General features: G+C 37.3%; 2 protein-coding genes across 3 annotated transcripts in view; one reads left to right on the top strand and one right to left on the bottom strand.

Moving 5' to 3' along the window:
* Positions 1-304: 304 nt before the first annotated feature.
* On the bottom strand, positions 305-18,751 carry pik3r5 (phosphoinositide-3-kinase, regulatory subunit 5). 2 transcript variants are annotated; one of them, XM_077524175.1, is made up of 18 exons: positions 18,616-18,751; positions 12,659-12,771; positions 9,788-9,903; positions 9,637-9,705; positions 8,539-8,677; positions 8,374-8,443; positions 8,031-8,205; positions 6,425-6,593; positions 6,281-6,349; positions 5,361-6,040; positions 3,738-3,866; positions 3,506-3,637; positions 3,126-3,219; positions 1,652-1,728; positions 1,417-1,510; positions 1,236-1,318; positions 966-1,081; positions 305-831 (listed from the first exon to the last, which is right to left on the bottom strand). In XM_077524175.1, exons 2-18 carry the CDS (start codon positions 12,756-12,758, stop codon positions 681-683), a joined length of 2,463 nt encoding a protein of 820 aa, XP_077380301.1. In that variant the 5' UTR covers positions 12,759-12,771; positions 18,616-18,751; the 3' UTR covers positions 305-680. The 2 variants fall into 2 exon arrangements, with proteins under 2 accessions (XP_077380301.1, XP_077380300.1); XM_077524174.1 differs by having other exon boundaries at positions 6,281-6,355.
* A 3,346-nt stretch (positions 18,752-22,097) lies between these two features.
* ntn1a (netrin 1a) overlaps positions 22,098-24,226 on the top strand; it is a 48,280-nt gene continuing 46,151 nt past the window's right edge. Inside the window, exon 1 of the mRNA XM_077524871.1 lies at positions 22,098-23,175. Coding sequence (XP_077380997.1) covers positions 22,128-23,175 — 1,048 coding nt within the window. The 5' untranslated portion in view covers positions 22,098-22,127. The remainder of the gene's footprint in view (positions 23,176-24,226) is intronic.

The following is a 24,226-nucleotide window of genomic DNA, read 5'->3' on the forward strand; positions in this document are numbered from 1 at the left end:
TGTGTGTGTGTGTGTGTGTGTATATATATATATATATATGTGTGTGTGTGTGTGTGGAAAGTGCAACAATGAGTTCAAAAAATAAATGTGTCAGAAATACTAAAATGTGCATTAAAGCTACCACTTTTGTGGAAAATAAACAGGGAAAAGTAATATTTACACAATAAACAACATATATATATATATATATATATATATATATATATATATATATATATATATATATATACATATATATATATATATATATATATATATATATATATATATATATATATATATATATATATATATATATATATATATATATATATATATACATATATATATATCACCACTTGGGCCTTATTGCCTCAACCAAACCCCAAATTTGTGACAACATCGCCCCCTGTTGTTCATATTTATACACAGTTTATGAGTTCATCGCTAGGGCCTGGGAGAAATTCCAAAATCTACAGGAGATACAAAATATTTATGTGGCATTGGCATAATGAAATAGAACTATACAGTGCATCTAAAAAGCCCATTGTACACATTTTGTTTGCACTGGATTTGTACATTCACTATTCCAGTTTTATCTGTTAAGTTGTTATTGCTTTACAAGTCAGTCAGCATTTTTTTTAATTTTTTTTGTATATTTTTTTTTTCTTCCAAGCCCCTGAAAGCAGAGACCATCAGGGTCAGGGTAGCGCTCCGCTGAAGGTGACTATGGGCAGACAGAGGAGAGAGCAGAAGGTCGGGTGCAAGGGCTGAATTTGGGCCGACATCTCGGCCTGTCGCTGCCTCCAGTCTGAGGAGCTGTCGGGTTTGGAGCACACGGAGATGTCGCATCTAGAATGAAGACAGACAGACAGACAGACAGACACACACCATAGAGACGAGTGGCATTTTTTGTCATTTCAGCTCAAACATTGTGAGATTTCCCTCTATATGTCTCCATTCCAGTTCAAGTGTGTTCATCTTACCTGATGACACTTTGGAGTACCTTCTTCTCATCCTGGTCCAGACATACAGCAAAGGTTGTGTCTGCAGCGCCGCTGACCTGCACCTTGTCCACCTTCACCTCCGTCAAGCTCATGTGCTATTTAAAAAGGAGAAGACAGCCTTAAGATTGCATGTCACAAATCTGCTCTCTGTAACTAATTAATTGGAAAAGAAAAATTCTTGATTACATGCTTTGATTATTGTGTCAAATGTTTGAAAGCGATTCAAATGAGTGAATGAATAGAGCTCACCATGTTGTAGCCCTTTTTGCTTTTCCCATTCTGTCTTTTTAGAACCTCTGTCATGCTGAGCTGCAAGCACTCGAACTGTGAGTCTGTCAGTGATACATCCACATCCACGTATTGAGAACCTTTTTTTTTCATAACCATGTTTAAAAAGATCAAATAAAAACATATACCCAACAGTACCCACCTAGCTCTTCAGGATTCTTGCAGGCTTTGGTCAAGTTGACTGAAGTGCACATTTTAGATTCTCTTTTGCACTGACTCCTCCCACTAATCACCACCTGAGTAGCAAAAAAAAAAAGAAAAGAAAAAAAGTCTATTATTATTATTAAAGTAAAGCAGTGAAAATGATGGTTAATAAAAATCATACTCCAGGACATCTTTAAAAAAAATGTAAACAGAGATACGCAATAGTGTCTTACCCTATTATACATGATGTCAAGCTGGAGTGGCACTGCTTCTCGGTCACCATCGATACCAAACCGTTTGCTGGCAGTGCCTGCGCAAGGTAAATGGTATCTTAAATCATCTTTCCCCATTGAAATGAATGGGAATGACATTAATCCAGTCCACCTCATCTTAAAATTAGAAATGTTTTTGTTTGTGTTTTTTTTTAATGGAAAAACAAATCACTGGATAATATTATATATAAAAACAGAGTAATAGCAAAATAACATAAGGTAAGGTAAAAAAGGTAAGGTAAAAAAAAAAATAAAAAAAATAAAAATCCAAAGTTGCTCCAGCTGTGGCCACCTTGTCCTTGTGTAATACTGCCATGCAAACATGAAAGAAGAAGAATAGTACTATAAGATAATGTAATGTTAATATTTTTCCTGGATGATAAATAATATATGCCTGTGAGTATTGTTTTATTATCTGTCGACAAAGCTTGCTCCATTGTCCGTGTTCAAATATCCGTTCCTTCTTGAAACTGCGACTATCAATGCTAACGATTAGCATGTCAATGTCGTTTTACATTGTTTGTTAGTATTACGTTAACTATAATGCCAAATGTATCATAATAAATACAATACATTTTGATCCCTCTACTTCTTGAGTATAATATCTTTGTCCCCATTAAAGTCCTGACATATGCATTGTACGCATGATCCATTAGAGGGCAGTATCACACATCTGATGGCTTTTCCAGCGACCTTGCAATTAAGAGAGACACCAATACTTATTAATAATGGAAAATATTCTTTCTGACTTTTGGAAATACTAATGTGTTAGATATGTCTGTTTATTATCACATTTTTGACAGTTATAAATGTATGAATTTAAAGCATTGTGACCAGATGTATCAAATATGACACAAATCAAAAGTCATATGTGGAAGCTGATTTTCAAAATATATATATTTTTTGTTTGTTCAAAAGGACTAATAAATATTCACAAAGAAACAGAATTTTCTCTCATATTTCATGGTTCAGGCTTTATAGGGTTTTAATCATAATTTCATATGGCAAAGTTATATAGAACACAGTAATGTTAAGTAAAGTGAAGTATTTATGTTAAATTTGACACTTCAACTTCAAGTGGGAACAGCATTATACAGCGTGAAGCTTCTTTTTAACTTTTTCAAAGTTCTGCTTATTGTGAAGTGAGGTAAATTGAGTTCGTTGTCACCAGATGAGGGTGACTCATGAAACAAAACAAACATATATTCCATTTTGACATGTCAACCCGAGCTAGTTTTACTTCCGCACGGAAATCAGAAGTGTCACCTGTGGTTACGAAAAAAAAAAAAAGAAGTAAATCATAATATCCTGTTAATATGTGTGATGTTCCTCTATTGGTGATGTAGTCACATTTGCACATCATACATCATAACAAGCAGTCATGTATTGCACAGTATGGAAATGAGTGAGTCATTCGTCATTGTCTTCCGCTCACCCATTGCCTTGATGGCTCTGGTCCCTGCAGTGTGACCCAACTCGAGGGAATGGACGAACACCTCCGTCCGTCTCTCTCCACTGGCTAACGTCAACTGCAACACAACAAAATGTATACAGTACTTCAGATGCAAAAGCAGAGATCTCAAAGATTCATTTTTAGTTTCTGGTTGAAGCTCATATTTTTCATTTAGGGTATAAGTTAATATGTGTATGAGGCAAATTTGAATACCATCAAATGAAGAAGTATTTGATGTCATTTGATCACAAAATCAGACAAGTCAAAGAAAATAATTTAATTCAAAAACTGACAAGGCCAAAATTCACACAAACCGGTAATTATAAAATTACACTGAAATAGTACACATGATGAGAGCGAACCTCAGCTTGGTAGAGTTGGATCAGAGCAGGTCGTGCCGCGTAACGACAATAGTAGAGAATCAGGTCGGCGAGAATGGGGAGCCGTTGTTCATATGAACTGTCGTACGACTCTGACTCGGTCTTGGATGTTTGCTGGAAGACAGCATTGATTGATAGATCATTTTTAATTTAAAAAAAAAAAAAAGAAAAAAGTATGGGACATTGGAAAAGGGTTGTGGGAAGTGGTTTGTACCTGACAGACGATATTGGCGGGCAACTTTAGGAGGCTGAGAGTGTTTCTTTCGTACCAGGGATCCAACATCCCGAGGAGATGGGCGATGTCATTAGTGCTGTCTTCTGCTCCATTCAGGTTAACAGCCTCCTATTGGGGCAGAAGCGTCAGTAATTCACTTCAATGAATGGATGCCATTTAATCTGTTGCAAACATTGTTGTAATTTGATGTAAACTCTACTGCACAAAAACACTTGTAAGGACAGTCTACCTTGGCCACATGGGGGCAGTATAAGATAGAGAGACAAATGGTCTTCATTGAGGCGCTATTACGAATCTCACTGGCGTTCTAGGCAGTCCTGACTTGCTTCAAATTCATAATAAACCTTAATTCACATATCAATGTGTCTCTCAATCAGCATTAATATTAGTTATTCTATGCATAGGATAAACTTCTGTCTACATGTTGTTTATGTTCAATCTGTTACTTATAGGCTTAAAGCACAGTAACATGGATGCTAATTAGTGTTAGCATTAAGCTAGCGGTTCATATAGCCTACACACAAAAGTGTAATTCTCTTTGTTTTATGATTATGTTCCACCTTCAAATCACTCTTCAAAACCCACCTTTGTTGAATAGCTTTTAAACATATAAATGTGTGTGTGGTTTTTTATTTTATTTTTATTTTTTATTTTTTTAGTGGTTTCGTTCTTGTCTTTTATTGCAATATTGATATTTTGATGTAATTAAGAACCCTTTAAAGTGTGCTTTAAAAATAAATAATAACAATAATAGTAATACAATGTTCCCTCGTTTTCCGCTGGGGTTAGGTTCCAAAAAATACCCACAATAAATGAAATCTGCGAAGTAGTTAGCTTTTTGTTTTACAATTATTATACATTTTTTAAGGCTCTAAAACCCCTCACCACACAGTTCATACACTTTTCCCATCGAGGCATTTACATTTTCTCACATTCTCTCTTGTTTAAACACTCTCAATGTTCAAACCTTCATAAATGTTGTAAAATTACATTACTGTAAAAAAACAAAAAAACAAAAAAAAAACATGGACAATTGCACTTAAAAAAAATCTGCGAAACAGCTAGGCCGCAAAAAGTGAACCGCATTATAGAGAGAGAACACAGTACTGTATTATTATTATTATTATTATCATCATTATTATTATTATTATTATTATTATTATTATTATTATTATTATTATTATTATTATTATTATTATTATTATTATTATTATATAAAATAATCTGCTATGGAGGCAACATTGTGAAGTACAGTGAAACCAGGGCTGGACTGGCACAAAAAAATCATCCCTGGCATTTTGACTTCAGCCCACCGGTCCGCCCAGCCAGTCTTGCCTAACATGTAGTTTTACCGCTGCTGTTTATTGATGATTTTTCACTTTGCTATCTATATTCGAAATGGATTAATGGAGTCGCCCTTCTAAATTGTGGGCCAGTCTCTTGTGGTAAAATGTAGGAAAATAATCCTGAAAAAGCACTGCATCGGCCCCCAAAGAAGCCGGCCCAGTGGGCATCTGCCCTGTATGCCAGATGGCCAGTCCAGCCCTGAGCGTAACTGTGATGCATTGTAGGCAGTGTTGATTCTGAAGAGTTTCTACTTACATTCACTCCTTTAGGACTTGGGGAGATGAGGCAAGATTGTCCGGCTGCTGAGTCTTTCTTAACAGGTACAAAGTAGAACTGAATTTTGAAGGCCCGGCTGAGACGAGGACAAGCACTCTCTTTTTGTCTAAGTCTGTTGTAGGCCCGCGCAACCTTGCCGGCGACGTGGTCGGCGCCGAACACCACCACCCTCAGCGTGGCACTCTTCTCGTCCTCGTCGCAGCTGAGGATGGGCCTCCTCCTGAAGCAAACCTGTCGGACCGTGTGGTTCAGCGGAGCCTGGGAGGAGGAGGAGGTGGGCTCGGGACTGCGCAGTTGCACGTGGTGGGGGAGCGAGTTAGAACGGATCTCCCGCACCACAGAGAAGTCTTTGGATTCCGTGTATCCCAAACTTTTGGCGCGGTTTAACGACCTCTTGGGTTTCCGGAGGAGGCGGTACAAGTGCTGGCTGAGCCGAGCCGGAGACTTGGCCGACTTTGGTGAGCTGATGGAGTCGTCGGAGTCTTCGAAAAAGTCACTGTCTGCTCCTGAGTGGAATGAGGGAGCGTAAGACTCGGACACTGCGGACAAGGTGTCATGGCCCTCATCGTCCTCTATGTCCGCTTCGTCCTCATCCTCCTTAAGGTGTTCCCTGGTGGATACATTTTGTGGCTCGTCATCCAGAAGGGTGTTAAGGACATCTGTGGGTATCAAGTGAGGCACATTAGTAAACATCCATCCACTTTCTTTAGCAGTAGGAACCCAAAGAATAATTAAATACCAATACTAATGTACACAATGTGCATCCAACAACACTGGTGCTCTGTTAAATTTTAGAAATTTCTGCTCACAAAATATGTATAGTTAACTTTATGTGGTACTTAATGGGTGGGTGGGCATTTCAAACACATAAATATGAGTAGCCTATATAAGCACTTTACCAAAGTTGTCTTTTTCCCAGTGGAACATGCGACACTTGGCTGTGGGGATGGGGAACGTCTGCAGCATTCCTGTTACTGGGAAAACAGGAAGAATGACACTCAAGAAAATAGTCTAAAATAATTTATTTAATTTTGTAATTTTACCATCAGACTTCCTTCCACTGGATGCAGGGACGCTCAGCCTCTCCCTCAGTCCTTCCAGTTCCTGGATCACATGACCACGTCCCTCCAGAGAATCGCTCTTGGCTGCGGCCGTCTCTAACACACCACTGACCATGGAGAATATCTCCCTCAGTTCTTCAACACCTTTTTCCTGCACAGGGTCATTCATTAATGCACATTTTATGTGTTTAGTGATAACAATGAAACATAGCAAATGTCCTTCCCCCCCCAAAAAATGTATATTGATAGTATCACGATGTGAAATTTAGGCAATACATTTTAATAGGATAGAAGATTAGTGTCGGCTTTTCTCCTAACCTGTAACCATGGGCATACCATTGTAAGTTGTATTTCATTTTTTGCTGATTTTTTGTTGTTGTTTTCACCATTCCAGATTACTGTTTGATTTACATAGATAAACATTGATTTCATTTATTTTTACCTCATTTGCTTCAAAAACGTATGAATACGTTCTATTTTTATTTTTTTAAGTGTCCCAAAGACATAATTATACGTTGTTTATTTTTATTTTATTTTTTTATTTTATTTTTTTATGCTAGAGCATACAGAAGGCTTTGATGCCGCCTCTGAACTGCAGAGAACGGGTGAAGCAATTGTAGTAATTACAAAAACTGCCAGCAGGTGGCAACAGAGTATAAGAGATCAACCAGGGCCAAGTTGAAAACAGGCTGATTTCCCCACAGTTCTAAACAGAGTTGTGAATAATGGTGAAACTTAGCTATATTCTAATGCTGATTGCTGCAAAACGGAAACAGACAGAAAAATCTTTTTTTTTTTTCCTGATGGAAGAAGAGACTTTAATTTTTCTTTTGGTAGATTCCATGTTTTTATAGCAATAGAACATAATATACTGTGGGCCTTGCAAAATCAGTCAAAATTCAGTAAAACAGCCGGGAGCGAAGGGAAATTGCTTCTGTGAAAATGGCTGTGAGTGAATGAGTTAAGATAAAGAGGATCTAATAGCTAAAAACCTTGATAGAGAACGTGATAGAGAAAAACTGAGATCAGTTTTGGATTCCGCAGCCAAAAATTAGCTAAAAAAAAAACAAACAGTTTTCATACCTAACTTAAAGAGGAAGTAAACCTCAAACAATATCTTGACAATATGTAGTCTTAATATGACTTTCTGATTAATATTACAATTGTAGAATATGAGTTATGCTGCAAAGTCCAGTCGTTTTTATCCATCTCAGGGGGCGGCCATTTTGCCACTTGCTGTCAACTGAGGATGACATCGCAGTTGCTCAGGGCTCACGCAACGGCCAATCGCAGCTCACCTGTTTTCTGAAGCTGAGCTGTGATTGGTTGTTACTTGAGACCTGAGCGACTGTCATGTCATTTTCCCAGAAAACAGGTAAGCCTTGAAGTCACATTTGCAATGCGAGCCCGAAGGCACGTTGACGGCAAGGGAGGTATTGGCCACAATTAAGCAAGCCCAAATTACATAAAAAGTACTAAATTCCACCCTAAATTCATCGAAGAACTACACTACATTTACCATAAAAGGATATTAAACTCCAACCTGATACTATTTAACATGAATTTCTATTTGCCCCGATGAACATACCTGCAATGCTGCATGGATACTGCAGAGTGGATGCTTGGTACCAAACGCTGACTGGAAGGCATGTTTGATGAGAGTGATGTAGGTGTCCTTCTCAGAGTGCTGAACGCAACTGAGTTGCTCGGCCACTGACAGAAAGTCAGCAGGCACCTCGCTCGAGTTCATCAGCAACACCGTCCTGCAGCCGTTTCGAAAAGTAACGTCAGTGGTCATGAATACAGTACAGTACAGTACAGGGAACTATAGAATCAGGAACATAATTGAGTACAGGGGGAAATGAGGTGTGTGACTTTGTAATAATTCAAATTAGTATTGTATATAAAAGTCATGAATTAAATTAAATTACATGGTCTTGGTGGACTGACAGCTGGCGTTCAAGTCCTGCTCTTCTCTCACCAATCTCTGAAAAGAAATCCCTTTGAGGAAGAGAAAGCGAGGTTAGAACGCTATTTTCACAAAAGCTCAGGAATAGACCGACCCGCTACTGCAGTATTTCAAGCGTAATAAGTACCTGGAGCCTTGATCTCCAGCTGCAGTGTGGAGAGCAGGTTTCGACACACGCTGCAGTACGGCTCGGGCCACGTGAGGAAGGCACCAAACACCTCCATGGCGCTCTCGAGTAGCTCCGTGTCTGGAGGACAGTACGGCGTCTGGAAAGGATGGAAAAACATTTTGAAGGTGTTTAACTCTTGGACTGCCACACGTTATCAAAAAAAACAAAAAAAACCTAGGTGACGTCAATTAACGTTAATGGCAGTACTCGTTGCGATTTCTGTTAACGTCAATTAATGCTAACGGCAGGGAAAGAGTTAAAAGTGAAAACGTTTTACATACGAGTTCAATCTGCCCCATTTCAACATTTAAATGATGACTTAGGTGAGTTTTATTATGTATTTGACTTCTAATAATTGGTGTCATGTTGGTCTAGCTCTAGTCAAATTCAAAACAACAGAATGTAACTGGTAGGGGTGTTAGGCGATGACATTTTTTAATCGTAATTAATCGCATGACTTCAAAAGTTAACTCACGATTAATCGCAAATTCTATATCTGTTCTAAATGTACAATAAAAATTTTATATTCTTGTTAAAAAGTGGACAAAAATGTTAAACCAATAGAAATATGGCTGCAACTTTTAGCCATTGATACATTACCCGGTAATTTTATAATAATTCATAAAATTGAGTTAAATTAAAAACATGTACTGTACTGTAAAAATCGTGTGATATTGATTTGTGTTGAGGTCATTTTTCTGCCACTAGATGGCATAATTTCATTTGTATGACTGTGACAGCTCAGTGCATTTTTCTTTTTATATTTAGAGCGATCTAATCTTGAACACGAAAAAAAAATTGTAAACAACAACTTGACACCAGTCTCCACAAAGATATGTATTCTTATTAAATGTATTACTGCTAAATTTTGACGTGGCCGTGTTTGCTGTATTGCGACTAGTACAGACTTTCCAAGTCAGGGGCGGTCATTAATCGCGCGTAACAAAAAAGTGAGTGGCGTTCAAGGAACTTGAAATTAACTCAAAATTAACGCACTAATTTTGACACCCCTACTAACTAGGATTAAAATTGGGTAATTTAATAGAGAATTTGTACCTGCAGCAGCGTGGAGGTGAACATGATGGCAAGTGGCGCCACCAGCTCATACTGACACCTCTCCTGCACCTGCACATAAGAACAAACACTCAATAATCACCAAAGGATTTGTACGTGACTGTTTTTATGCGTGTATTCTGTTTGAGCGAACCTCTTTGGTCTTCCTCAGGATCTGCTGCAAGAGGATGATGGAGTTGTCGGGGTCTCTCTTCACCAGCTCCTCCAGGCTCCAGCGGTTCATTGACTGGCCCACGCAGCACATCAGCACTGGAACACAACACGCAGAATGACTGCAATTATTTACTTATGCTTACTTTCATGATAAAATGCCTGTCATCCGTTACCAGTAAACAGAATAATAAATGCAGTCAGCTGATTATTCTACGTTTACGGTCAAGATTGTATTGACACTGTTGATTTTACAATTATAAAATGTCCTTAATCCAGGATTTTACTGTTTTAAAAAATGTTTTACCGTGGAATTTGCATTTAAAAAATGCTATTTCTATAGTAAAATATAGTAATAAAGCACTTTCCCAGCTGATAATGCCCTCAAAGTTCTTTTCATTTTGACTAGTCATTTCACTTGATTACACTACACCAGGAACAACTGTACTTTTTTACTTTGCTTATGAATATTTGACACCATCACACTGCACTGGGATCGAACCAACAACCACACAGTTGCAAGACGAGCACTCTACCACTGACCCACCCTACCTGTTGGTCTTAAGTAATCAGTAAAGGACTGTTGGCTCTACAAGTGTAAGTTTTTTTTAAATTTTTATTATTATTATTATTATTATTATTATTATTATTATTATTATTATTATTAAATTATTATTGTTATTATGATTACCACCGCTTCCAGTTTTGTTTATGTAAAAATAAACAGTATTTTTACACACGTTTTTAATGTATATCCAAATATTCTAATCTGAATTTGTAAAATGTTTCTTTTGGCATAAACAAAATGTACCAAAGAACCTATATTGACAAACAGTGTTATTGTAACACTTGAATGATGTAATTTTAACTGTATCCCAATATTTTCTGTTTTACTGTTAATTTGGGTTTAAATTACAGTAATTTGTGAATTCTCCAATATATATATATATATATATATATATATATATATTTCTTTTTAACATTTTCTTACTATCAAATCAACAGTTGTGTTTGTTTCAGAGTTTTACAACATGTTAATGTAAATTTCACAATGCTTCATTGTTTTTGTATCACGATTTACAGATATTCCCTGTTAAATCTTCACCCATTATTTACACTGTACTGAGTGGATACTATGAGAAAAATCCACAGCCTACCTGAGAAGCCCTTTTGACACGTGCACCACAGTAACCCTTCCTATGTGATGCTCACTACACATACGCACACACGCACACTCACTTCTTGTCAATGCTACCACTTCCTCCCAGACGCCAAGCCGCACAACTTCCTCCATCACCCACTAACATATTTCAAGCTAAAGCCATAAAGCTGTCACGCTTACAAACCATACACGAAATTGAATATACGCACAGAGCGAATCAGATCTTCCAATAATTCAGAGTCGTGGTGGAGGTACCTGGATTATAGTTTCAAATTTAATTGGAGTTATCTGACATTTTTTTGTCTAGATCGGAAATGTTTCAGGCAGCAAAACTGCGCTGTCTGTTGATATTAAAAGTCAAGGCGCTCCTGACAAGATAATTGACTGGATGCCCATGAACATTATAACCCTTATTAGGACACAGAGAAAGGGAGAAGTAAAGAGAGGATTTTACATATTGATATTCAAGTACTAAAGTCAATTTCTGTTCATGTGTTCCATATATTGTGCATCACATTTTATATAAAAAAATCCCCCAAAATAAGCCCATGTTTGGCTGGTTCTTATTTACCATTCAAATATAAATCCGATCATCTGCAATTATTTTTTTGGGGAGAATGATTTATGTCATTTTTTAAATATGTTATACAAATTCAGGAATTTCTCATTTCTGGTCTAGAAAATTATGCGCTTCAAATCACTACAATATTTACAGTGGAATATAATATTTTTAGAATGGGAATTTTTGATAAAATAATTATTGCTACTTTATTCTGTTACATTTTATTTCCCCTTCTTTACAATACAATCTAAATACAAAAAAAATACTTTTAAAATATAAAATATAATTACCTATTACTGTATTTATTTATTTATTTATTTAATTATTTTACTTTTCCCTCTAACAATAATCATCATTTTCTTGAGTGGCATTTACAGTATAATCACACTATTATTACTATGATTAGTTTTCATAATTTTATTTTTAGGTTACTGAAATAAGTAAACATTTTCAAACTTCTTTTCATATATTTTTTATGTTCATTGTATAAATTATGATATTAACGTTTTATCATAATTTAATGTTTTTAAATCCCCTATTATTATTTTTGGGCTAATTTTTGTCACACAAAAGTTACATATACCTAGGGCTACTCGATTATGAAGAAAATATTAATCACAATTATTTTGGTAATGATTGCAATCACGATTAGGACGATCTTTAGTTTTTTGGGACAAAACAAGAAAATGTTTAATCGTAAAAAAAAAATATATATATGAAGACAAATACAATTCTTTGAAACACTGTATTAGTTATTATATTTTATTATTATAATTATATAATTTTATATATATATATATATATATATATTAGTTTAAAAAAGGTGCAAATGTATACATTTAAACAACTCAAAAAACTCTTCTTTTTTTTTTATGACTGTGCTGATTTTGGAGCGTAATCATTGAAATTGTAATTTAATTTTGCTCAATCGCACACCCCTACGTATACCCTTCTATAACATTTAGTAGCATTGTAAACTTTGGGTCCCTATTGTAACGCCCAAACAAATAATCCCAGTTTCATTCCAAGCAGACTACTCAATGCACAGCCTAACAAACATCCATCCCAAAATTGTAAAGTACTTCTCATCTCATGATCGAACAAGGTGATGACGAATAACTTGGTCTTACCATCCCAGCGGTGTGCTGCTGTTGGACTGTGTCTCAGCCCATCCAGGCATCGGTCCAGTGCGTGCTGGATCCTGTCCTCCGTGCAAGAGGTGTGCTGCATGTTGCCTCACGCTCTGCGCACAAGGATGATCTTGATTAAATATGGAGATATGAAAAACGCGCAGCCACCGAGCCATTCATCTCTACTGTGGGAGATGCGCTACTTCCTCACATGACGCGCAGCATACAAATATATTGACTGTTCAAGGCAGAAAAAGGGGATGTTTTTCTTTTTGAATCACACGGTAATGCTTGTGTTGCTGTTTTGTTGCCATAGTTCCTAAAAAAAAAAATGTCACGTGAGGAGAAAAACATATGGGTCGTAAATTAGCAGCGTTAGACAAAGTCTGCAAAAACAAACTGAATGATATTTACAATATTGAAAATACTGCAAGGAAGGAAACAGAAAAGCTGGAAATGGATCATGACCACTATTTAATTCAATTTAATTGATGATTATGTATTTGATTATTTTTGTTTGATTATTTTTCAAGAATCAGAGCAGCACCAACTTGTAGCCTTTGTGCACACAGTAAAGTGGGTCACCAAATCGTCATCGGGAGCCATTTTGTTTTACAGCTGCAAGTGTGAAGGAGTCAGGTGTGGCTAAGAGGTTTCACTTGTGTTCTTCGTGGCAGTGTCGGGTGCGTCAGAAGGCCAAGACAGGGGTGTCCCTCGCCTTGCATCAAAGTGTCAAGTGACCCATTTTACCGCACAAACCTTCACGATGACACGCCTGAAAGACCTCGAGCAAAACCGCACTGTGGCCCGATAGCCCTTTTCCAGTCAAATTCAACATTATTATGCATAATAATTTTCGTTATGCATCATGTTCTCTTTTTTAAATATTCCGTAACCCTTTTATTAGGTACACATGGATGGACAATGTCATTTCAGGAAAAGTATTCATTTAAAAGTATAACAATAAGAGACACAACATTTAAAAACACTAATAGTATTAAATTCAACAAAAAGGCATATGTCTGTTACACATACATCTTTTCAATTTTTATATAATAATTTTTTTTCTTCCGCCAGTGCACTTCTGACAACTGCAAATAAAAACAAAAAACTATTATCATAATTATTCTTTGTTTCTGTTTGTAAAGTGCAATGCTACACTGCTGCAAATTACAAACGCATCAAGACCTATATTTTTAAATGGCTTTTTCTATACATTGATGATGATGATTATTTTTAATATCAATAGTAGTGATATCGTTCGTAGTAGAAGCAGTAGTAGTAGTAGTAGTAAACAGTAGTAATACATGTAGCATATGTACATTGGGTCGAAATCCAAATTGAGAAGCAGCAAGTACAGTACTTCCTTCATAGTAAAGAGGATATTGCTGGTTTTTTTTTTTTTTTTGATGTTCCATTTTAGAACATATAAACAGCTGGGTACTTCTCAGGTTGCAACACAAGAACATGACTGTCCTTTTTCTCAATTCTAAAAAAGACAGAGTGGGCACAATTGGCACATTTTTCTCTATAGAAGCTAAACCCTCCAAAATATGAGGTGTTTACTTTAATAAGGTGTTTAGAGAGACCTCAAGCAGATTAGTTTCAGAATGAGGTTAGCCAACAATTCACAGAGTGAGCGACAACGTTGAGGTTTACATCTGGTTTTCGAATCTCCCTAGAGTGTAAACAAAAAAAAAACCCATGCAACTTAATAAAAGATAAAACACTGAGCTTTTTATGATATATAAAAAAAAATGCCTCTAAAGTCACACAAAAATATATGGCCATGTCAGCCTTATTAATTATTTCAAATAGTTTTTTATGATAAAAGGTGAGATTAAAATAATGAGGAATACTGTAAGGCAATTAAAATTCATTATTTGAGGTTATTTAATGTAATTTTTAAATGATTTTTTAGATTATTTCCTATTAAAAACAAAAACAAAACACTGTTGCGATGAATGCGATGATGCGATGAAAAAAAAGGCAGATTTTTGCAGATTTTTTTTCTGAAGTTAAACAAACACTAAAGGGCAAAGTATTGTAAAACAGTCAAATGTTCTGCCTGTCTAGATTAGTGAAAGTAGGACCCAAAATGAAAAATATTCCTTTCATTTAATCTACATTTATTAAATTAATCAGCCAATTAATGAGTCATCTGAATTTTACTCTTCCTTTTATTCCCCACATAACACACTTGCCAGTTTTAAAAGGTTTGACTAAAAAAAAAAAAAAAAAAAAAGCATCCAATCAGATTGCTCTCTGATGTCATCCATATAATATTCATAGCCTCTAGAGGGCATAGCATGTGGAAGGAAAAAAAATAATCATTTTGCCTTGTCCTACTCATTCACTGACTGAAACTAAGCCTAATTTTCCATACGCCCCCCCAAAATGTCATCACACTTGTTTTATTTATTTATTTTTTTCTAGAATGTTGCAACTGTGCGATGACTTTGAGGGCGTTTCATAAGAGGATGTTGTCCCTCGGTGTCAACAGGGTCACTTCCACATTTTTTTTTTTTTCCAAATCAAATGAGACATGTATTTTTGCTAGTACACAGGGATTGTTCTCATGAAAATTATAGGATATCACGCAAAACATGTATCAAAAATTCCGTTTTGTAATTGTGGTGAATAATCCAGCCATTATCCATTTCTTATGCAGCACTTTTCCTCATTAGGTTGAGAGTGGTACTGGAACCAATCCCAGCTTCCGTTTAGGTGAGAGCAGGGCCATAGAAAGAACTTTTTCAATGGGGTGGCCAGTGTGACACAACAACGCCATAAGTGTAGCCATAAGACAAGTATGTGCACACGTGTAGCATTTACACAACTGTAAACTCACAACTCAAAAAAGGTTTGCCTTAGCTACACAGCACACAAAGAACAAGTCCAAGTAAAGTCAGTCAATGTCTTTTTGTTGACTGTTGCTTTACTTTTATGTACTCATTTTATGTAATCTCATAGTCTTCTTCTACAGTATCTTGTGCACGAAGGCCCGTTCATTCAAATCACAATGAAGAAGCACAATGACACAAAAATCTTAAAATCCTTCACAAGTCTATATGTTGCTTTCCTACGTACGTTCCTCCTTGTATTATGAGTAGGGCTGCAGCTATCGAAATATGTTGCTATCCGCTTATCCTACTAGTGAATAATCGAATATTTGGTAAATAAAAAAAATATATTTTTTGCTTGGTTAAAGAAAAATAACACAGATAATCATCATAATTTTCCTAAGTTTCAACTGTGCAAAGCAAAATTCACTAGAAACATAAGTAGCTGTTTTGCAGGCTAAAAGAGGACATTTAAGTAAGCTTGATTTATTCAAAAAAAAATAAACACAAAAAAACCCAGTACAAGCTGAAACTGTGGTTGTCAGAATCCAAGTGTGCAGTCATTTTTGCCAGTTAAACTGACTTTGAAAAGCAGTCTGACAGCTCTTGCAAGCCTAATTGGACACTAGCTTAGCAGCTAGCTGCTAGCCAAAAACCGCTAATGCCGGTAGCTGCTGCCATATCGTACAATGTCAATGTATTTTTTTTTTCTTTTACGTACTTGTAACGAACGTACATACGTACGTTCTACGTACTACGCAATTGAACATGATTTCAGGATGTTATGTTGATGAACATGAACAATTATTGCTGAAGCTAGCTTAACTTTGGCTGAATGGAAGGATAAACAGTGACCTGTCGGCCATGTTGATTCTGTGCTAAAGGATGGGGGTCGCCACAGGAGAGCGACCAATGACGTCGAAATCTTCATTTCCCCACCTGGATGGCACCTTCACCTGTGTCTCTTTCTCATGCCGACCCCCTCACCCGCTTCCTCTTCACATCTGACGATCCCATTACCAACTGCTTCCTGACGGGAAGCGCGACTTCCCATGCTGAGCCTAGGAAGCAGGTGCCTCCCCATTGTTGTGGTGTGATCCGACCCTCAGGTTTACTCCCACAGACTAAAGGAGGAGCGGGAGGGAAGAACAGCCACATTCTGTATGTGTGAATGGGATTGTGGGAGTACAGTATGTGTAACCTTCTCCTCCTCATCCACACTTCACATTGATTGATTGGGGCTGATATCCATTCACATCCATTCATTGAATTGGTCTCTTGTGGCTCAAGGAGAGGTTCCCTTTTGAAATTGACATGTATGATGGATGGAGTCCATTGAGCTGCTCATTTTGAAACAATATCTCCCCGAGGGAATAATGGAAACACTAATGACGCTGTTTCAAGGTCAAACAGTTGGCAAACAGCCACACTACCATAATTGCACACGTTTAATCTTGAGTCTCTTCCCATTTTGACTCAATCCTGCCTCACGTTCCTTTTGCTCCTTTGACATCAGTTGAAATGGCGTCCCAATTCTTTTGTTCACACATCAGCACACATCCACACGTGTCCCCCATTACACAAACATCGCACTCTACTACTTTTCAGCCTCTGTCGCTGGTCTATGTCTCAACAACTTGTGTAGGAGATGAAGCAATTTCTAAGAAAAATTGATGATTCCTTTCCTGCGGCTCGACGGGAAGAGTCTGTCGTCATGGGGTCACCATCGCAGCGCGCATGCGCCTGGTAAGCCGTTAAGGAGCTGCTGGTTCTAATCACAGCACGACTGTATCATTCATACATTATGAAGAATTCTCATGTATAGAATGACATATTGGTGATGTCATATTCTTTGCAAAATACTGCATCAATCATTCCCTTTGACTAATGATTGAATAATCACCATGTGACGTTTTTTTTTTTTTTTTAATAAATACATGTAACCAATTATTGCTGCAAAGTAGGATTATGTTACAAACATGTTGAGATAGAACTGCACAATCTATTAAAAAAAACAGACTGATAACATAATTAAAAGAATGAAGGATTTTTAAACATGCCCATTGTGATTTAATGGTGCAAACCAATTCATTACGATACTCCTTCTGGTGTTCCCACCTTTGCCACCAGGTGGCAGTATAATACTGAACAGTCATGCAGACCCAAAGGAAGAAGAATAGTGCTTGTTCTCCTACTACTACTGTAAGTCACTTTGCAATACAGTATTAGTCCTTTTTTTGTAGAGGATAACATAAAAACATAAAACAAAAAAAACAAAAATCTGCACATTACATTTATTGAAGACTCTAAATTGTCCGTAGTTGAGTGTGTATAATTCAGTCCTCATTTTATTTTTTTTTGTTACTAGAAAACAGTGTAATTGCACATCCCCGACAGTAGGTGGCAGTGGCGCTCTCAGTGTCACAGTGTGTGCATAAACAATGTTAATAAATGAATGTTCATAAAAAAAAAAAAACATTAAAACATTTAAATAATTGTTTTTTCGTCTTCAATTTTATATAAGGATACGATATTGTGCAAAATAATTTCTTCTTTTCTTCTTCCTTCAACAGAAAATAATTGAGAAGCACTGGTGTAATTAAAAAAATCAATGCCGACCCACCAAAAAAAATAATAATAATGGTGGCAAAAATTAAAAAATGGCCTATATAAATGTAAAAATTTGGTTCCATGAAAAATAGTAAGGGAAAAATACTCGATATGACAAAAAATTCAAAACGTTAAAGTTGTCTAGTGACAAAAAAAATATATTTTCTTGACGACAAAAAATAATGAATCTAGTAATCTACTATACACATATTCATCAAGAATTGCCAATTACAAAAAAAAAAAAAAATGTTCGCCCAAGCATCAAGTGTGCTTCATACGCCACTATAAACAGGAAACGGTTACCTAGGAAAGTGGTTGTTTTGCCTTGGTGGAGGTCTGTCTTCTACTGTGTGGCATTTAAGCTATTTAGCATTGGAGTTTATGAGATTGGGCATGTGTACCTAGTTTTATGCCCAGAGGGAGTGTTATATAACTAGAGTTCTATAACAAAGTGGATTTTTCCATGTTGAAAACAACACCCGTCCCCTTGTTCCGGCATCTTACCTGCAATCTAGTGTCCGGCATCCATGGAGTGCGAGCGTCCCAGAAGAGTGCCCAAGCCTCCGAGTCCAGCAGGGTCTCCGGCTCACTGCCATCCAGCGGCCTGAGTGACAGATGAACACGAGCTACTGGCTGCTTCTCCGAGCACACTTGACTCACAAACAGGAAGCATATGAGCGAGGTGCATGTCAGCACAATGAGGAAGGCTGCCACTGTTGCGGCTGTGTGTGTCGGTGTGTGTTGCGTGAGGTTTGCATGTGGATTCTGAAGGGATGTCGGTGCCTGACAGGAAGTCATCTGTTTGACGTGTTTGTTTTCATGCTATTCTCACACACCTCATTGTTTGGCGTTGTTCACTGTTCCACTAAAAGCTGAATGAAAATTTACAGTCACTTGTTTTTATGTGCAAAGCACCGCAATGCAAATGCCCCCACAACGCCCCTACACACGATTGTTCAAAAGTTGGCGAGCCACGAAGAAATCAACTTATTTTTTTGAAAGAAAAGCACGTTACTTTTTTCCTATAGGAATTTTGTATAAGTGATTAATTGAAAGGTGAACAATGGCTGAAATGTTTTTTTTTAATTGCATAATTATTATTTATTTATTTATTATTAATTTACTGATGTAAAATTTATTGTTCTTGTTTTACCTTACTCTTTACTGCACAACCGATATTTATGTTTATGTACAGCACTTTGTAGACAGCAATGCCTGTTCTTAAAGCGCTTTATAAATAAAGTTGAGTTGAGATATCAATATTGATCTGTTTCACAATTGTTGTGTGAAAGCATTATCAAGATTTGTGTCTTCATATGAATGAACATTAGAGATGAGCGAGTACCGGCTTCCGGAAAAATGCAATACTGGGATAAAGCTGTCTTTATTATTTTAATTATCTGTCAGTTGTGTTTTTTATTATTATGCTGGTTATCAATTTTATGTGTCAAAAGTACAGTGTACTGTGAGAAGCGTAGCTACTTGTACTGGTATTGATCGGGAAAAAGTGGTATCCAACAACCTTAATTAATGTATACAATTAATTATTATTAATGGGAGACAATAATAAAAATTATTCAAAGTAGCTGCAACAATTTTATTCTTTTAAAAGTGCGTCAAATCAAATCAAAGTTTAGTTGTATAGCACTTTTCATACATCAAAATCAATTCAAAGTGTTGTTTATCAAACTGGTGGCCTTTCTGATTAATCAATACTCATTAAATAGCTCTCATTTTCAAAGATTGGTGGCCCCTCATCTAGTTTGCATTTCAAATTCATTTGTTGTCGTCATCGAAATAAATAGATTGAACAGTAGTGTAAAAAAAAAAAAAGTGCAAATAAACATTTATCTTAAAATGTTCAAAATGTCAAATGACGCCATAACTTCAGAATGTCGATATCTCGAGTTGTTGTTTTTTTTCGAACACACAAGTGTACTTGATTTCAACAGGTGCGCTCGGTGCAGCTTCCTCCCTCCTCCAGGGAAAACACCGACCTTACTTCCCCCAGGCCCCAGCAGCAGCATCCTCTGCCACATTTGCATTTCCCACATATTAGCTCGACTGTGAATTCCCCTTCTCTGAAACACACGCAGAGATGACTACAAGGTGAGAGTAATATTTTTTTCTCCATTCAAACGTCCATTCACAAACATGCGTGATTTATCAGTATAAATAAAACAAACGTAGTGTGATTTGGGTGAAATCCAGCTAGCTAAAAACTTTCTTCAGACGATGTTCTGTTGTTTGGCCAAGAGTCCGCTAGATGTCGCTGCTACTTCACCTAGCGCAACAGTCAAACGGTCTCCTGCAAGTTGCACATTGCACCGCCTTGCAACACAGGCGCCACACGAGCCTACTAACGGGTGCTGAGTTTGCATTTGGTGTATTTTATGTGCATCGTTTATAATGTGGGCATGTAGGCTACAGGTAGTGAGTTACATATTTGTTTGTTTCTCTATTTCAATCAGTTGAGTGCGTGCATTCCTCCACTCTACGTGAAGATGCATGGTTCTATTGCGCAACATTGAATGCACCCTCAGAGGATGCAGTAGTATTATGTTTGTAAACTACAATATTTACGCTGTAGAAATAGGAAATGCATATCCTACATTAATAAGCAAATAATAATAATAATAATAATAATAATAATAATAATTTTAAAGTCTACATGACAAAACCATTTAAAAAAATTCTCTATGCTCATAAATTAGGAAAATATTTTTTTTAATTAAAAATTTCTAATGACAAAAATTATCAAAAATATTTTAAGGACAAAAATTAAGACATGTATATTAACACATTTAGATTAAGACTACATTTTAATTCTCTCAAAACAAAAACCATCACAAATATTTTCATAGTGGCAAAAATCAATAAATAGCCTATATAAATGTACAGTACTTAAGTGTAGTTAAAAATTAAAAAGTAAGCGGAAAATATTCTATATGACAAAAATTTAAAAAAAACAACTGTTAAAAGTTGTCTGGTGACAAAAACAAAATCAAAAATAATTTCTTGAAGACATAAATAATCAATGTACACATATTCATTAAATATGGTCAATTACAGCAAATAATAGGAAATATTTTCTCTGATTAAAATTAAGAAATACTTATAAATATAGCCTATTTTAATTCCCTCATGATAAAAAAAAATAATCACACGTTTCCTTGGTGACAAAAATGAATAAACAGCATTTAAACGTATTTTTTTTAATGCTCCTTGACAAAGTGAGGAAAAATTCTTCTCTATGACAAAAATTCTAAATTTTAAATTAAAGTTGTCTGGTAACCGCCTCAAAAAAATAATTTTCTTGATGGTAAAAATAATAAATGTATTCATTTTAAGAAGTTCAACCATTGCCAAAAAATAAATAAAATAAAAAGAAAACATGTTCTCAGTGACAAGAAATACATGTTATTTTTTCTTCATGGTGAATAACAAATAATATTAATAAGAAATTTTCTTGGTGAAAAAAAATCCTTTATTATTTGGAAATTTATCTCCATGAAAAAAATCAGGTAAAGTCTTTTCTACAAAAAATAAAATAAAATAAATAAATAAATAAAATGTATATTGTTGTTGTTTTTAAATCGGCTAATCCTGACTAAAAACTAATCAATTCCTCTAATTGGTGGCATGCTTTTTCCCCCGCCTCTATTTTTGTTTTTCTTTTTTTTGTTTTTTAGGAACAAAAATTAATCACAAATAGTTTCTCGATGCTAAAAATTACGAATAATTGTCTCATGACAAAAAAAATAAACCAAAAAAAATCACAAAATATGAATAGCTATTTTTTTTTTTTTAAGTCAGACAAACAAACAAACAAACAAACAAATGCATGAACTCGTCAGCTGCTTTTCTTATGAAAGATTTGGTGCTTGTGTACCTCTTTCCACCAAACTTTCTCCCTCCCCATCCCTCCTCCTCTTCTCTCTCCTCCTCCTCCTCCTCCTCCTCCTCATCCGCAGGAGCAGCAGCACCGACACTTTCGGACCCGACACGCACCGAACATGTTCCGGGCTCTGGACGCTGCGCTCGCCGTGCTGCTGGCCGCCTCTCTGCGGAGCACCGCGGGCGGTTACGGCGGCGCAGGCGCAGGCGCAGGCGCAGGCGCGGCCCTCTTCTCGGCTCAAAGCTCGCCCCCGGACCCGTGCTACGACGAGCACGGCACCCCGCGCCGCTGCATCCCGGACTTCGTCAACTCCGCGTTCGGCAAGGAGGTGAAGGCGTCCAGCACCTGCGGCCACCGGAGCGCGAGCCGCTACTGCGTGCTGAGCTCCACCGACAAGGTGGACGAGAGGAGCCGCAGCTGCCACACGTGCGACGCGGCGGACCCCAAGCGGAACCGGCCCCCGGCGTACCTCACCGACCTGAACAACCCGCACAACCTGACGTGCTGGCAGTCGGAGAACTTCGTCCAGTTCCCGCAGAACGTCACGCTCACGCTGTCCCTGGGCAAGAAGTTCGAGGTGACCTACGTCAGCCTGCAGTTCTGCTCGCCCAGACCCGAGTCCATGGTGATCTCCAAGTCCATGGACTACGGCAAGACGTGGGTGCCCTTCCAGTACTACTCGAGCCAGTGCCGCAAGATGTACAACAAGCCCAACCGGGCCGCCATCACCAAGCAGAACGAGCAGGAGGCCATCTGCACGGACTCGCACACGGACGCGTTCCCGCTGAGCGGCGGTCTGATCGCCTTCAGCACGCTGGACGGGCGGCCCTCGGCGCACGACTTCGACAACTCGCCGGTGCTGCAGGACTGGGTGACGGCCACCGACATCCGCGTCACCTTCAGCCGGCTGCACACGTTCGGCGACGAGAACGAGGACGACTCGGAGCTGGCGCGGGACTCGTACTTCTACGCCGTGTCCGACCTGCAGGTGGGCGGCCGCTGCAAGTGCAACGGCCACGCGTCCCGCTGCGTCAAGGACCGCGACGGCGAGCTGGTGTGCGAGTGCAAGCACAACGCGGCCGGTCCGGAGTGCGACAGGTGCAAGCCCTTCCACTACGACCGGCCGTGGCAGAGGGCCACCGCCAGGGAGGCCAACGAGTGCGTCGGTGAGTCAGTGCGCGTGCGCGCGCGCGTGCGCGTGCGCGCGTCTTATCCTCTCCCGCTCTCTCCCTCTCTGCAAGTTTCAACTTCATTTTCATTTGTTGCTTGACTATGCTGACAGCTATTAGTATTGATAATAACAACAATAACAATAATAATAATAATAATAACTGTCATCCGAAACTATTATTTCTGTCACGAATGACGTCACTCACAGTATAGTGAAAAGTGCAGGCTTTCATAAAGCTCAATACTCATTGATGATGATGATGATGATGATGATCAGTTCAGGCCTAATTACTAACAGTAATACTTTTCTGTTTATTCTATATTATTTTTCTATAGTTTTTCGTTGTGACTATATTAATCAATTATTAAAAATATTTTAGACTACTGGTGTTATATGGTATTATTATTATGATTGACTTATTATTATTATTATTAGTAACAGCAATATATCAGCAGTTGTGGTATAGTAATAGTCTTGATATTGTTTACTTGTTCGTGGTAGTAGTTGCCGTATAATAGCCTAATAGTACCACAAATATGATTATCAATCAGTTACTTATTTTTTTTATGTATTGTATATTAATAGTTTATATATTGCATCTTAGATGTTATTTTTCTAGCTCATCATCATCCATTTTGTATACCACTTATCCTGTTCATGGTTGTGGGAAGCTGGTGCCTGATTTCTTTTTAATTTGCTTTTTTTGGTGCAAGATTTCTGCCTACTTTTTAAATCCATAAACCACACATTCTCAAGCTCTAAAAACAAAACAAAACAACAACATTGTATTCAATTTGATGCAGGCTAAAAGTGCTTTAGTGATGCTTCTTTATGCATTGAGGGAATTGACAATTAATTCAATTCAGATTTAACAATTCACAATAGTAAAACCACATGATACAATCAATAATGATAATAATAATTGAAAATTACATTCATCACCAGAATGCTTTAGTTCTGCTGCTGTGAGAGATTAAAATATTATTGCTAACATTCGTTGATGTATTTAAAATGTTGCCGTGATAAGACATTTGTTGGATATTTTG

Source organism: Festucalex cinctus, chromosome 6, assembly GCF_051991245.1.
Source record: "Festucalex cinctus isolate MCC-2025b chromosome 6, RoL_Fcin_1.0, whole genome shotgun sequence".
Taxonomy (NCBI): domain Eukaryota; kingdom Metazoa; phylum Chordata; class Actinopteri; order Syngnathiformes; family Syngnathidae; genus Festucalex; species Festucalex cinctus.

Excerpts from the sequence above, each read along its gene's own strand:
- pik3r5 (XM_077524174.1), bottom strand. The coding sequence starts at position 12,758 with ATGCAGCACACCTCTTGCACGGAGGACAGGATCCAGCACGCACTGGAC. Across the intron at positions 8,206-8,373 it reads TGTCAGTCCACCAAGACCAT|GACGGTGTTGCTGATGAACT; the intron begins GTAATTTAATTT and ends AAACGGCTGCAG. Across the intron at positions 6,594-8,030 it reads GTATCCATGCAGCATTGCAG|GAAAAAGGTGTTGAAGAACT; the intron begins GTATGTTCATCG and ends GACCCTGTGCAG.